Below are 12,689 nucleotides of genomic sequence, written 5' to 3'. Positions count from 1 at the left end.
AATGTACCCAATGACTTGGCCTGCACAGCCGTTTGTGGAAATGAATTCCACAGATTCATCACTAAAGAAACTTCTCCTCATCTCTGTTCTAAATGGACACCGTTCAGTTCTGAGGCTGTGCCCTCTGGTCTTAGACTCCCCCACTACAGAAAACATCCTCTTCGCTTGTTACAATGCAGTATCTCTCTGAAGTTCACTCACAACCTTTTCTGTTCCAAGAAGAACAATGCAGGAATGTCAAACATAACCCAAGTCTGATATTCTTGTGATTGTTTTAGTAAATCTATTCTGGACTCTCTCTGCATTTTTATATAATCTTTCTGAAGTGTAACCATCAGAATTGAAGTAGGTGTTCCACCTGGGGCTGAACTAGCTTTCTACAAATCTTGATCAAGCATACATAAATGGCACAACGTGCCAATATGCATACTGAAGCAGTGTCCCCTTGGTAATGGGTAAGTGAGCTACTCATGCTATCTGAGAGAAGCCTGTAATGCCGTGGTCCCATCAACCTACCAACTGGAACATCGTTGGGCTGTGGGACGGAAACCTCATGTTCATGAGGATAATGTACAAACTCCATACAGGTAGTGACGGGAACCCTAGATGCTTGTAGCTTTCTACCATTTCCTCTTAGTGTTGCTATGTCTGTGATTTTCCTTTTCTCTTTAGTCATAGATGTAACATCTTTGTAAAGAATTCCTTTTTAATATGGGAAAAAAACATGTTTGAGTGAATGTCAGTGACAGGGCAGCCTTTCTCCTGTGGAACCAAAACTATCTCCACAGGAAGAAGAGTTCAGTGCTCTTCGGTACAGAAGTTATTAGGTAGGAAGACTTTTGTGAATCATTTACATTTATGCTGTTGCTTTATGAAATATTATGTTGCTGATGAAAAACATTCATACTGTGTACCAGTTGCTAAAACTCCTTGAACTAAATTGGACGTTCCTGGACTGTTTCAAAGACTCTGCAGTTTGAGGTTGAATATTCTGTGTGCCTGTTTTTTCGCCGTTGGCACAGTTTGTTCTTTTTTTTGTGTGTTGGGTGTTTGATGTTTACTTTCAGGGGGTTCCATGGTGTTTCTTTGTTCTGTGGCTGTCTGTGGGAAAATGAATGTGGGGTTGTTTACCGCACGCAAACTTTGAATTGTTTTGAATCCATCCTTCCTTTCACATTTGTATAGATGGAGTAGCTGCTTTTAGATTTTAGACTGAGGGTCATTCTCAGGAATCCGCTTGTATTCCCAGGTACTGATTAGTACTGTTCTAGTGAGACTTTTTGTCTTAATTCATGTTCAGGGACTGGATGTTGATGGCAAAGTTTAATGTTTATTGCCCATCTCTAAGTTGTCCAGATAAGGTGAAGGTACGATAGCACATCCCCAAAAATTTCCACTTGCTCAGCTGAAAATTTATATCTCTCATCGCTGATACACAGCATTGCCATTGTCACTTGAAGCAGACTTACAAACCAGAAATCAGCTGTGAGGTTGTTTGACCTCAGGTAAAACCAAAAGTGTGCAAGTTTCAACTCAGAGAAGTTTATCATCCAGGGTATTCACAGTAAATGCTCACGTGATCAATATTCTGAATTTCTGGGTAATTCAGACATCTGGAGAAGTTGATGGTTCTAATCTACAGAGTGCCTGATGTCCAAGACAAGACTGACACAAGAAAGCTATTACAGGAAGAGCACTAAGATTGTTCAGTGAGAACTGGGATTGTTTGGCTGAATAGGGAGGAGGCATTCAAAACCTGATAGTGAATGGGTCATTTTACAAAAATCTACCATTATTACAGAGACTTGGTTGAGAGAGGGACAGGAATGCTTAATGTCCCAGGGCTTTTATGTTTTTAGAAAAGATAGAAAGGGAGGTAAAAGGGAGGGGAGGGGAGTTGCACTGCTAAACAGGGACAATATCACATCTGCACTCAGAGCGGACGTAATGGAGGAGTCAGCCACTGGGTCTATATGGGTAAAACTCAAAAATAGGAAGAATGCTGTACTGTTCTATGTTCTAAGACAATACTTGGTATAAAAGTACCATCTGAGAAAAGTAGCTTGAGAACTACATAAAGACAAGAGGAAAAACATAAGAAGTTCACCAGGTACTGGAAATATTGAGCAACACACATAAAATGCTGGAGTAACTCAACAAGTCAGGCAGTACCTGTGGAGGGCACTAAATATTTGATGTTTTGGGGTGAGACCCTTCACCAGGACTGGAAAAGAAGGGGGCAGAAGCCAGAATAAGAAGGGAGGAGGAGGGGAAGGGACACAGGCTGGCAGGTAATAGCTGAAATCTGGTGAGAAGGTATGTGGGTGGGTGGGGGAAGAGGGGTGAAGCAAGAACCTGAGAGGTGATAGGGTGAAGCAGGAAAGGGCTAAAGAAGGAATCTAAGAGTGGACCTTGGAAGAAAAGGAAGGAGGAGGGGCATCAGAGAGAGGTGACGGGCAGGTGAGGAGAAGAGAATTAGAAGCCGCCTGACTTTCTGAGTTCCTCTAATGTGAGTGTGTATGTTGCACAACAGGGAAAAATAATGTATTTTAAATACCTGCATTAAAAAAAATCACAAATTAACATAAAGGAATCTTGACCCGTAATAGCATCTAAAAATATAGAAATGTTACATTGTGGACAATGGAACTTTAGCCCAGAAGCAAAGTTTAATGATAACCATGAATAATTTGGAGCATCATTCAGACAAGGTGTGAATATGGGAGAAGCGCAACACAGGCAATAGGGTTAACAGCAGGAACCATATAAAAATGACAATATATTCTCCTCTTGGATCTTTGACACTCATTCTTCTTTGTAGAACGTTTTTAAATGGTCCCACTCCCAATGTCCTGTACTGGCCACAGGTTCTGATGCATGTGTTAACAAATCTAGCATTATGCTCCAAGAGTTGTTTGCCTCTCCCAGCAGTAGTTGATTGTGTGAAGGCCCTACCGATTTGTCAAGAATTTGCACCTGTCAAATTGCAGTCCCAATCTGCTCTTGTCCCAGATATGCCATCTAGAAACAGCATGTACTTTTCACAAGGGGCATCCCCACTTTGGCTCCCTTCAAAACTCTTCTTACTGAGTTCTTGGGTTTGTCACAGAACGATTTTGGCGTGTTTCAGAAATCAATTATAATAGGGTTGAATATTACTGTGTTTGGACTGAACTGTCTTAGGATATTCTCATTACATTTATGATCTGTGGGTGCTAGGGAGGAGATGCATCTCTACTAAAGGAGGTGTAAGGCACTCCTTCCCTCCGCTAGCCTGCAGGTCACCCTTGGGCAAGGTGTAGCACCTGCTTAGCTCCCCCATTCAGGGTCATGTCAAACCATGGAAGCAGCTGGTGCACATCACAAGTCCTGGTTATGCAACCACTGACGCCAGGCAGTCAGTCTCTGAAGAGTATTGTCTTTTAAAGACACTGCTCAGGAAAAGGCAATGGCAAACCACTTATGTAGAAAAATTTTCCAAGAACAATCATGTTCATGGAAAGACCATGAGTGCCCACGTCATACGACTTGGCACATAATGATTGAATGAATGATCAAACAAATAAGTGTTCTAATTAATTTGAGCCATAACATCTTATAATCTTGAATTATCTGATACTATGTTCTGCAAATAATCTATATGGTTGTTAGAAGTTCGTTTCTATTTTTTATCGTGGACTAAACTGCAAGAGTGTGAAAGGAGTTTAACAGTGAAAAAGAGGTTAAAATACACAAATAAAATAAAACACCTACAAATACATTCACCTTGTGTTGTGCAGGTTTTAAACTTCATACAACTGTCTTTGTTCAATGACAGGAAAATATGTGCAGATATGAAGCCAAAGAAATTAATCAAGATACAGGGTGCAAAAAAGCATTCATCAGTTTGGATGCCCACAAAGGCAAGTTCTCACAAAAAAGGCAAAGAAGGTATGTAAATGTAAGTTATGGTGTTCAGTTTAAAAAAATAACAAATCATCTCCCAAAAGAAAGCAGGCAGGAACTAAGCAAGACTACTCAGCAAATGACCCGATTCAATTTTCTAAGTCACTCCAAGTCTTCACAACTGGATGCAAGTTGCCAGCATAAAGCACCATTCCCCAGAGACAGCTTTCTATCTAATTGGTTGGAAATTAAGCACTAAAATTGAGTTTTAAGTGGGTTCGGGTTATCATTTTAAAGGGGAGAGTGGGACAAAATGGGAAAGGACACTCTGTGGCTGACACACTTAAGGAGAGTTCCCAAGTTTTCAGATGCAGCCATTGAGATACTGGAGCTTCACAATAAACCAGTTGTCCTCTTTCCACAGATGATTGACAGGCAGCAATTTAAATTGGTATGCGTGAATGGGGAGGGGAGAAGTAAAATAACGTGTATGCGATTAGTGGTTTGAACAGGACCTGGTTGCAGTGCCTAGAGAAATGTAATGGTTACACGAAGAATACCAAGCTGTGACACTCTTCTACATCTTTCCTATTTTCCACCCTGTATCTCGAATCATTTATTTCACCACCACTGATCTTTCCCTTCCCACTTGCTATAGAATAGTACAGCACATGGACCGGCCCTTCAGTTTGTGCTCAACATGGTGCCAAATTAAACTATTCCCTTCTGCCAGCTTTCAGTAGTCAAAAAAAGAAAAGCTCACTGCACCTGCTCTCTCCTTTGACTCCACCACTACATTTTCCCAATTACTTCTCCGCATGGACACATTTGGCTTCCTGTGTTTTCCACACCATGACAATCTGGCCCACAGATGCTGAAAACCATTGTCACAGCACATACTTGGACATGTTTGCTTTGGCTTCCTGTGTTTTCCGCACCATGATAATCTGGCTCACAGATGCTGAAAACCATTGTCATAACACATATTGACACACTGTGCTTGGAGTGGGGTTCTTTCAACTTAGCAGTGTGAATGGGGTGAGAGATCTCCCAGCTGGGCAGTGGGGGTTGTGGTTGATCTCCCGCCTGGGTGGTGTGTGCATTAAGTGATCTCGCCCCCGAGTAGGTGGGGTCTCCAGCCTTCCAGGGTTTCAAACCCCATGTCATTGAATCACACAGTATGAAGTAGGTCCTTCAGCCCAACTCATGTTTGCTGACAAAGATACCAATCTAAGCTAGTCCAAATTCCCACCAAGCCTTGGATATAAGACAGCCAAGGATATATTCTGAGCGCAGTTCTGCAGCTCATGCATCAATGCCTATTGCAGCCAAGGTTACTGCATGCCTAGAACCTTTTTTTGTGTCCAGTTCTTTCCAAGCTAAGAAAAGGACTATCACTCTGCAGGAAAGCATGTGTGGTTGAAGAGGAGGCATGGGAGAAGGCACAATTTAAAATTACTTTGAGGCAATATAAGAGCATAGAAAATTCAAGAACAGCAAGCATTTCAATGATGTGTTGCACTAATAATCAAGTGGTATATGTTGCAATTCATAAATGCAGTTCCTTTGAGTAAGTCCTCACAGAGGAATCTAGAAGTGGAAAGAGTGAGCAGCTTCAGGTTCCTGGGTGTCTATACCTCCAAGGCTCTATCCTGGATCCAACATATCAATGTAGCTATAAATCAGGCACGACAACAGCCATATTTCATCAGGAGTTTGAGGAGACACTTACAGATGTACCATGGAGAGCATTTTAATTAGCCGCATCGCCATCTGGTATGGAGGGAGCAACTAGGCAGGATGGAAATAAGCTGCAGAGATTTGTAAACTCAGTCAGCTCCATCATGGGCACTAGTCTCAATCGTATCCAGGACAGCTTTAAGGAGCGGTGCCTCAGAAAAGTGGCTTCCATCACGAAGGACCCCGTCACCCAGGACATTCCTTGTTCTCATCACTACCATCAGGAAGGAGATACAGGGCCTGAAGGCACACATTCAACAATTCAGGAACAGCTTCTTCCCCTCTGCCATCCAAATTCTGAATGGACATTGAACTCATGAACACCACTTCACAACTTCTTTTAATTTCTATTTTTGCACTACTTAGTTAATTTAACTATTTCACATATATTTATTGTAATTCACTTTTTTATGATTATATATTGCATTGTACTGCTGCCGCAAATATATATACTAGTGATATTAAACTTGATTCTGATTCTGATTGTGACTAACATAGAATGTCAGGAAATCCTGCAACCTGTGCAAACTTACCTTACTGCTTCTCAGTGTAGTGATAAGACTGAATGTATTTACTCTAGAGCAGGGGTTCCCAAACCTTTTTTTATACCATGGACCTCTACTGTTAACCAGGCTGAAGACCCCACTCTAAAGGCTAAACAAGGCTCTGGGAATTCTCTAAGACAATAAAAATGTACAACAGACAGTTTTATATTGGAGATGGTCACTTCGTTAGCTTCAAAGGAGTGAAAGGCAAAGAAGTTGTGGGCAAGAATGACCTTGACAACAATGGGCATTTGAAAGTGAGCTGCAGAATTTCATCATTCATGCAGTAGTTACCACCCAGAAAATCAGAATTTCCATGCGCATTTCACCTCAAAACTTTCAGGTGCACGATCTTGGATGCAGACACAATACTGGTTTTCTGTGATTAGGAAAGAATTCCTCTGAAACTGATTGGAAAAATATCAAATGAAAGGGTTCTGTTTCAATTTAATTACTCTTCCTCCTGCTTCTGCAGTTCCAAGAAGCACCCTCCTTAAGAAATGCCAGAAATCACTTAATTGGGCAATATTTGTAATAGGGATTATGTTTTCAAAGCTTGGGTTAAATGGAGCAAGCTACTGCAAAATAATTGTTTCAAAAGCCTTTTACCCGAGAGGAACAGAAGATTCCTTTGACTGAGAGTTGGAATGGTCACCTTAGGACCATCCACAATTAACAAACAGGGCAAAGGCATATTGTTGTCAGGTGTAGAGGTGAAACAATGTTATTTAATCCGAGTTTGAATTTACTCACCAGACCGGCATTTAATAAAAGTAGCAGAAATAATTTCTCCTGAAACACATTGTAAATGGGGGTGTGAGGGCACGGATGAGCAGATACTTTATTATAAACCCGATGCTACCTTATTTATTATAGAATTGTAAAAAAAAGTGAAAATCGTTCCTTTTTTTGCCTTATATATGACCACCACAAGTTTGACAAATTCTGAAGTATTTTTTTTACTCTTTTTCTATTTTAATTAAAATCATTCCAAAACTGACTGTATTTCATTAATATGGCTGGGGGATGGGAACCAGAGTGATAGGCCTGAGGATGGACCAGTAGGTACACTAAGTAGTGAAACTGTGAGCAAGGACAGGCAGATTATCGGGCAAAATTGCAGTCAATAGGATGAGTTGAAGTGTATCATGGGGGCATAATCACAAAGGATGATGAATACAGGATTCAAGGTGTTATATCTGAATGCATGCAGTATATGAATGAGGTAGATGATCTTGCAGTGCAATTAGAGATTGGCAGGTTTGATGTTGTGGACATCCCTGAGTCGTGACTGAAAGAAGATCACAGTTGGGAGTTTAGTGTACAAGGATACATATTGTATTGAAAGGATAGGCAGGTAGATCGAGGGGATGGTAAATAATGAAATCAAATCCTTAGAAAGAGGTGACATAAGATGGGAAGATGTAGAATCCTTGTGGGTAGAGTTAAAAAATTACAAGGGTTAAAGGACTCTGATGGGAGTTAAATACAGGCCTCCAAACAGTAGCCCGGATGTGGGATGCAACTTGCAACAGGAGATAGAAGAGGCAAGTAAAAAGGGCAATGTTACGATAGTCATGGGGATTTCAATATTCAGGTAGATTGGGAAAAATCAGGTTGGTGCTGGATCCCAAAAGAGGGAATTTGTAGAATGCCTATGGGATAGAATTATAGAGAAGCATGTGGTTGAGCCCACTAGGGGAAAGACAATTATGGATTGGGTGTTGTGCAATGAACAAGATTAGATTATGGAGCTTAAGGTAAAGGAACTCTTAGGAGGCAGTGATTATAGTGTGACAGAATTCACCCTGCAGTTTGAGATGGAGAAGCTATAGTCAGATGTATCTATATTACAATGGAGTGAGAGAATTACAGAGACATGAGAGAGGAGCTGGCCAAAGTTGCTCAGAAAGGGACGTTAGCAAGGATGATGACAGAACAGCAATGGCTGGAGTTTCTGGGAACAATTCAGAAAATGCAGGATAGATACATTGCAAAGATGAAAAAGTATTTTAAAGGGAGGATGACAAAACCATAGCTAACAAGAGAAGTTAAAGACAGCATAAGAGCAAAAGAGAGGGTATATAATATTGCAAATGTTAGAGGATTGGGAAGCTTTTGAAAACCAACAGAAGACAACTAAAAAAAGCTATTAGGAGTGAAAAGATAAAGTATGAAGATAAGCTAGCCAATAATATGAAAGAGGATACCAAACGTTTCTTCTCAGATATATAAACAATAAAAGAGAGGTGAAAGTGGATATTGAATGGCTGGAAAGTGGTGCTGTAAAGGTAGTCATTGGGGACAAAGGAATGGCAAATGAACTTAATAAATATGTTGTGTCAGTCTTCACCCTGAAAGACACTAGCAGTGTGCCAGAAATTCAAGAGTATCAGCAGGCAGAAGTGAGTGTAGCTGCTATTACTAGGGTGAAAGTGCTTAGGAAGCTGAAAGGTCTGAAGATATATTGGTCACCTGGACCAGATGAACTATGCCCCATAGAGGTAGCTTGAAGAGATTGTGAAGGCATTAGTAATGATCTTTCAAGAATCTCTAGATTCTGGAATGGTTCAGAGGACTGGAAAAGTGTGGATGCCACTCCACTCTTCAACAAGGGAGGGAGGCAGAAGAAAGGAAATTATAGACCAGTTAGCCCGACCTCAGTGGTTGGGAAGATGCTGGAGTCTGTTATTAAGGATGGAGCTTTGGGGTGCTTGGAGGCACATAATTAAATAGGCTAAAGAGAGTATGGTTTCCTTAAGGGGAAATCTTCCCTGACAAATCTGTTGGAATCCTTTGAGGAAATAACAAATAGGATAGACAAAGGAGAATTGGTGGACGTTGTATACCTGGATTTTCAGAAGACCTTTGACAAGGTGCCACATATGAGGTTGCTTAACAAGGGAAGTTATTGGAGAGTATTTTTAGGGATAGGGTTTATGAACATTTGGAAAACCATGACCTAATTAGAGAGAGCTAGCATAGCTTTGTTCAGGGCAAGTCTTGTCTTATTATGTTTATTGAGTTTTTTGATGAGGCGACGAGGGTGATTAATGGAGACAGAGCTGTGTATGTTGTATATACGGATTTTAGTAAGATGTTCAACAAGGTCTCTGATGGGAGGCTTATCCAGAAGATTAAGATGCATGGGATTCTTGGTGAAATGGCTGTTTGGATTCAGAATAGGCTTGCACGTAGAAGACAGGGTAATGTTTAAAGGTACTTATTCTACCTGGAGGTCTGTGATTATGGGTATTCAGCTGAGATCTGTACTGGGTCCTCTGCTCTTTGTGATGAATATGAATGACCTACATGAAAATGTAGATGGGTGCGTTAGTAAGTTTGCAGATTATATGAAAATTGGTGGTGTTGTGGATTGTGTAGAAGACTGGCAAAGAATGCAACAGGATATAGATCAGTTGCAGATATGGGTAGGGAAATGGAAGGTGTATGTGAACTGTTGCCTTGGTAATTCAAATGCAAAGAGGCATTACACTGTGAAGAGCAAGGTCCTTAACAGAGTTGATGAGCAAAGGTATCTTGGGATCCAAGTTCATGGCTCAGGTTGATAGGCTGGTTAAAAGGCAGATGGCATGTATGCCTTTACTAGTCGAGGCATTGAGTTTAAAAGTCAGGATGTTATGTTGTAACTTTACAAAACCATAAGATATAGGAACAGAATTAGGCCATTTGGCCCATCAGGCCTGCTCTGTCATTTTATCATGGCTGATCAATTTTCTCTTCAGCCCTAATCACCTGCCTTCTCCCCATATCCCTTCATGCCCTGACCAATCTAGAATCTATCAACCTCTGTCTTAAACGTACAAAAAGACTTAGCTTCCACAGCTTTCTGTGTCAATGAATTCCACAGATTCACCACTCTCTGGTTAAAGAAATTCCACTCATCTCTGTTCAAAAAGGTTGCCCCTCTATTCTGAGACTGTGTCCTCTGGTCCTAGACTCTTCCACCATAGGAGACATCCTCTCCACATCCAGTCTATCAAGGCCTTTCACCATTCAATAGGTTTCAATGAGGTCACCCCTCATTCTTGGGAATTCCAGTGAATACAGGCCCAAAGCCATCAAATATTCTTCATATAACAAGCTGTTCAATCCGAGAATCATTTTTATGACCTCCTTTGAACCCTCTCCAATGTCAGCATATCCTGTCTAAGATAAGAAGCTGAAAACTGCTTACAATACCCCAAGTGAGGCCTCACTAGTTCCTTATAAAGCCTCAACATTTATCTTCTCGTCTCTTGAAATGAATGCTAACATTGCATTTGCCTTCCTCACCACATACTTATCATGCAAATTTACCTTTAGGGATTCCTGCGCAAGGACTTCCACAACCCTTTACACCTCAGATTTTCGGATTTTCTCTCCATTTAGAATTCTCCTAATCTGTCTAAGTCCTTCTGTAGCCTCTCTACTTCCTCAAAACTGCCTGCCCCTTCACCTATCTTTGTATCGTTTGCAAACTTTGCAACAAAGCCATCAATTCCATCATCCAAGTCATAGACATAGGATGTGAAAAGAAGTGTTCCCTACACAGACCCCTGTGGGACACCACTAGTCACCAGCAGCCAACTAAAAAAGACTCCTTTTGTACTCACTCTTTGCCTCCTGCCAATCAGCCACTGCTTTATCCATACTAGTATCTTTCCTATAATACCATGGGCTCTTAACTTGCTAAGCAGCCTCTTGTGTGACAATTTATCAAAGGTCTTCAGAAAATCCAAGTACACAACATCCACCAATCCTCTTTGGTCTATCTTGCTTGTTATTTCTTTAAATAATTCCAAAAGATATGTCAGGCAAGAATTTCCCTTGAGGAAACCATTCTGACTATGGCCTATTTTATCATGTGCTTCCAAGTACCCTGAAACCACGTCCTTAATGGTCGACTCCAACATCTTCACAACCACTGAGGTTGGACTAACTGGCCTATTAATTTCCTTCCTTCTACCTCTCTCCCTTCTTGGAGTGACATTTGCAATTTTCTAGTATTCTGGGATCATTAATAATCAGAATCAGATTTAATATCACTGGCATATGTCATGAAATTTGGCAACTTTACATGGCAGCACAGTGAAATACATAATAAAGAAATATGGAGAAAAAACTGAGTTACATTAGTTTAAATAGTTAAGTTAATATAAGTAGTACAAAATAAAAGAAATTAAAAAGTAGTGAGGTAGTGTTCATGGGTTCAATGTCCATTTAGAAATTGAATGGCAGAGGGGAAGAAATTGTGCCCCTCTGAAGAATACCTCCACAATCTCTTCAGCTACCTCTTTCAGAACCCTGGTCCAGGTGACTTTCCCAAGAACTTTCTTCCTAATAATGGCAACCACACACTTCTGACCCCTGACACTCTTGAAATTCCAACATACTGCTAGTGTCTTCCACAGTGAAGACTGGTGCAAAATACTTATTCAGTTTGCCCGCCATTTCCTTGACCCCCATCACTACTTCTCATTTTCCAGTGGTCTGATATCCACTCTCGCCTCTCTTTTACACTTTATCTGAAGCAGCTTTTGGTATCCTCTTTAATATAATTAGCTAGCTTACTTTGGTATTCCATCTTTTCCTTCTTTTAGTTTTAGTTGCCTTCTGATGGTTTTTAAAAGCTTCCCAATCCTCTAACTTTCCACTAATTTTCCTGAATTATGTGCCCTCTCTTTGGCTTTTATGTTGGCTTTGACTTCTCTTCTTAGCCATGGTTGTGTCATCTTGCCTTTAGAATACTACTTCCTCTTCGAGATGTATATATCCTGTGCCTTCTGAGTTGCTTCCAGAAACTCCAGCCATTGCTGCTCTGCCGTTATCTTTTCTCATCAATCTTGGCCAACTCCTCTCTCACGCCCCTGTACCCTCGTACCCTTTACTCCACTTCAAAACTGATGCATTTGAACTTAGCTTCTCCTGCTCAAATTTCAGGGTGAATTCTATCATATTACGATCACTTGCCCCTATGGGCGCTTTTACCTTACGCTCCCCAATCAATTCTGTTTCATTGCACAACACTCAATGCAGAATAGTTGATCCCCTAGTGGGCTCAACCATTAGCTGCTCTAAGAAGCCATCTTGTAGGCATTCTAGAACTTTGCCCTCTTGCGATCCAGCGCCAACCTGAAATAAAATTCTATTGAGGGGGCATCTGGAGTATTACATACAGTTCTGGTTGGCCCATTATGAGAAGGATGTCAAGGCCTTGGAGAGGGTGCAGAAAAGGTTTACAAGGATGGTGCCTGGATTAGAGGGCATGTGCTATAACCAGAGGTTGGACAAGCTTGGGTTGATTTTTCAGGAGCGGCAGAGGCTAGGGGTACTTCTGATAGAGGTTTATAGGATTGTGAGGGGCATAGATAGAGTAGACAGAAAATATCTTTTTGCAAGGATTAAAATGCAATTGGGCATGCGTTTAAGATGAGGAGAAGGGATAATTTCTTTCAAGGGAGATATGAGGGGTAAAGTTTTTTTTTACACAGAGTTGTGAGTACCCGGAATGTCCTG

General features: G+C 41.0%; 1 protein-coding gene across 2 annotated transcripts in view; it reads left to right on the top strand.

Moving 5' to 3' along the window:
* cfap92 (cilia and flagella associated protein 92 (putative)) overlaps positions 1-12,689 on the top strand; it is a 123,628-nt gene that overhangs the window by 26,444 nt on the left and 84,495 nt on the right. For both annotated transcript variants that reach the window (XM_063068140.1, XM_063068139.1), the window contains one exon: positions 3,818-3,930. In XM_063068140.1, coding sequence (XP_062924210.1) covers positions 3,818-3,930 — 113 coding nt within the window. The remainder of the gene's footprint in view (positions 1-3,817; positions 3,931-12,689) is intronic.

This window comes from Mobula hypostoma, chromosome 15, assembly GCF_963921235.1.
Source record: "Mobula hypostoma chromosome 15, sMobHyp1.1, whole genome shotgun sequence".
In the NCBI taxonomy this organism is placed as follows: Eukaryota; Metazoa; Chordata; class Chondrichthyes; order Myliobatiformes; family Myliobatidae; genus Mobula; species Mobula hypostoma.
The sequence above is the reverse complement of the archived record's forward strand: the minus strand, read 5'-3'. Positions and strand labels throughout refer to the sequence as shown.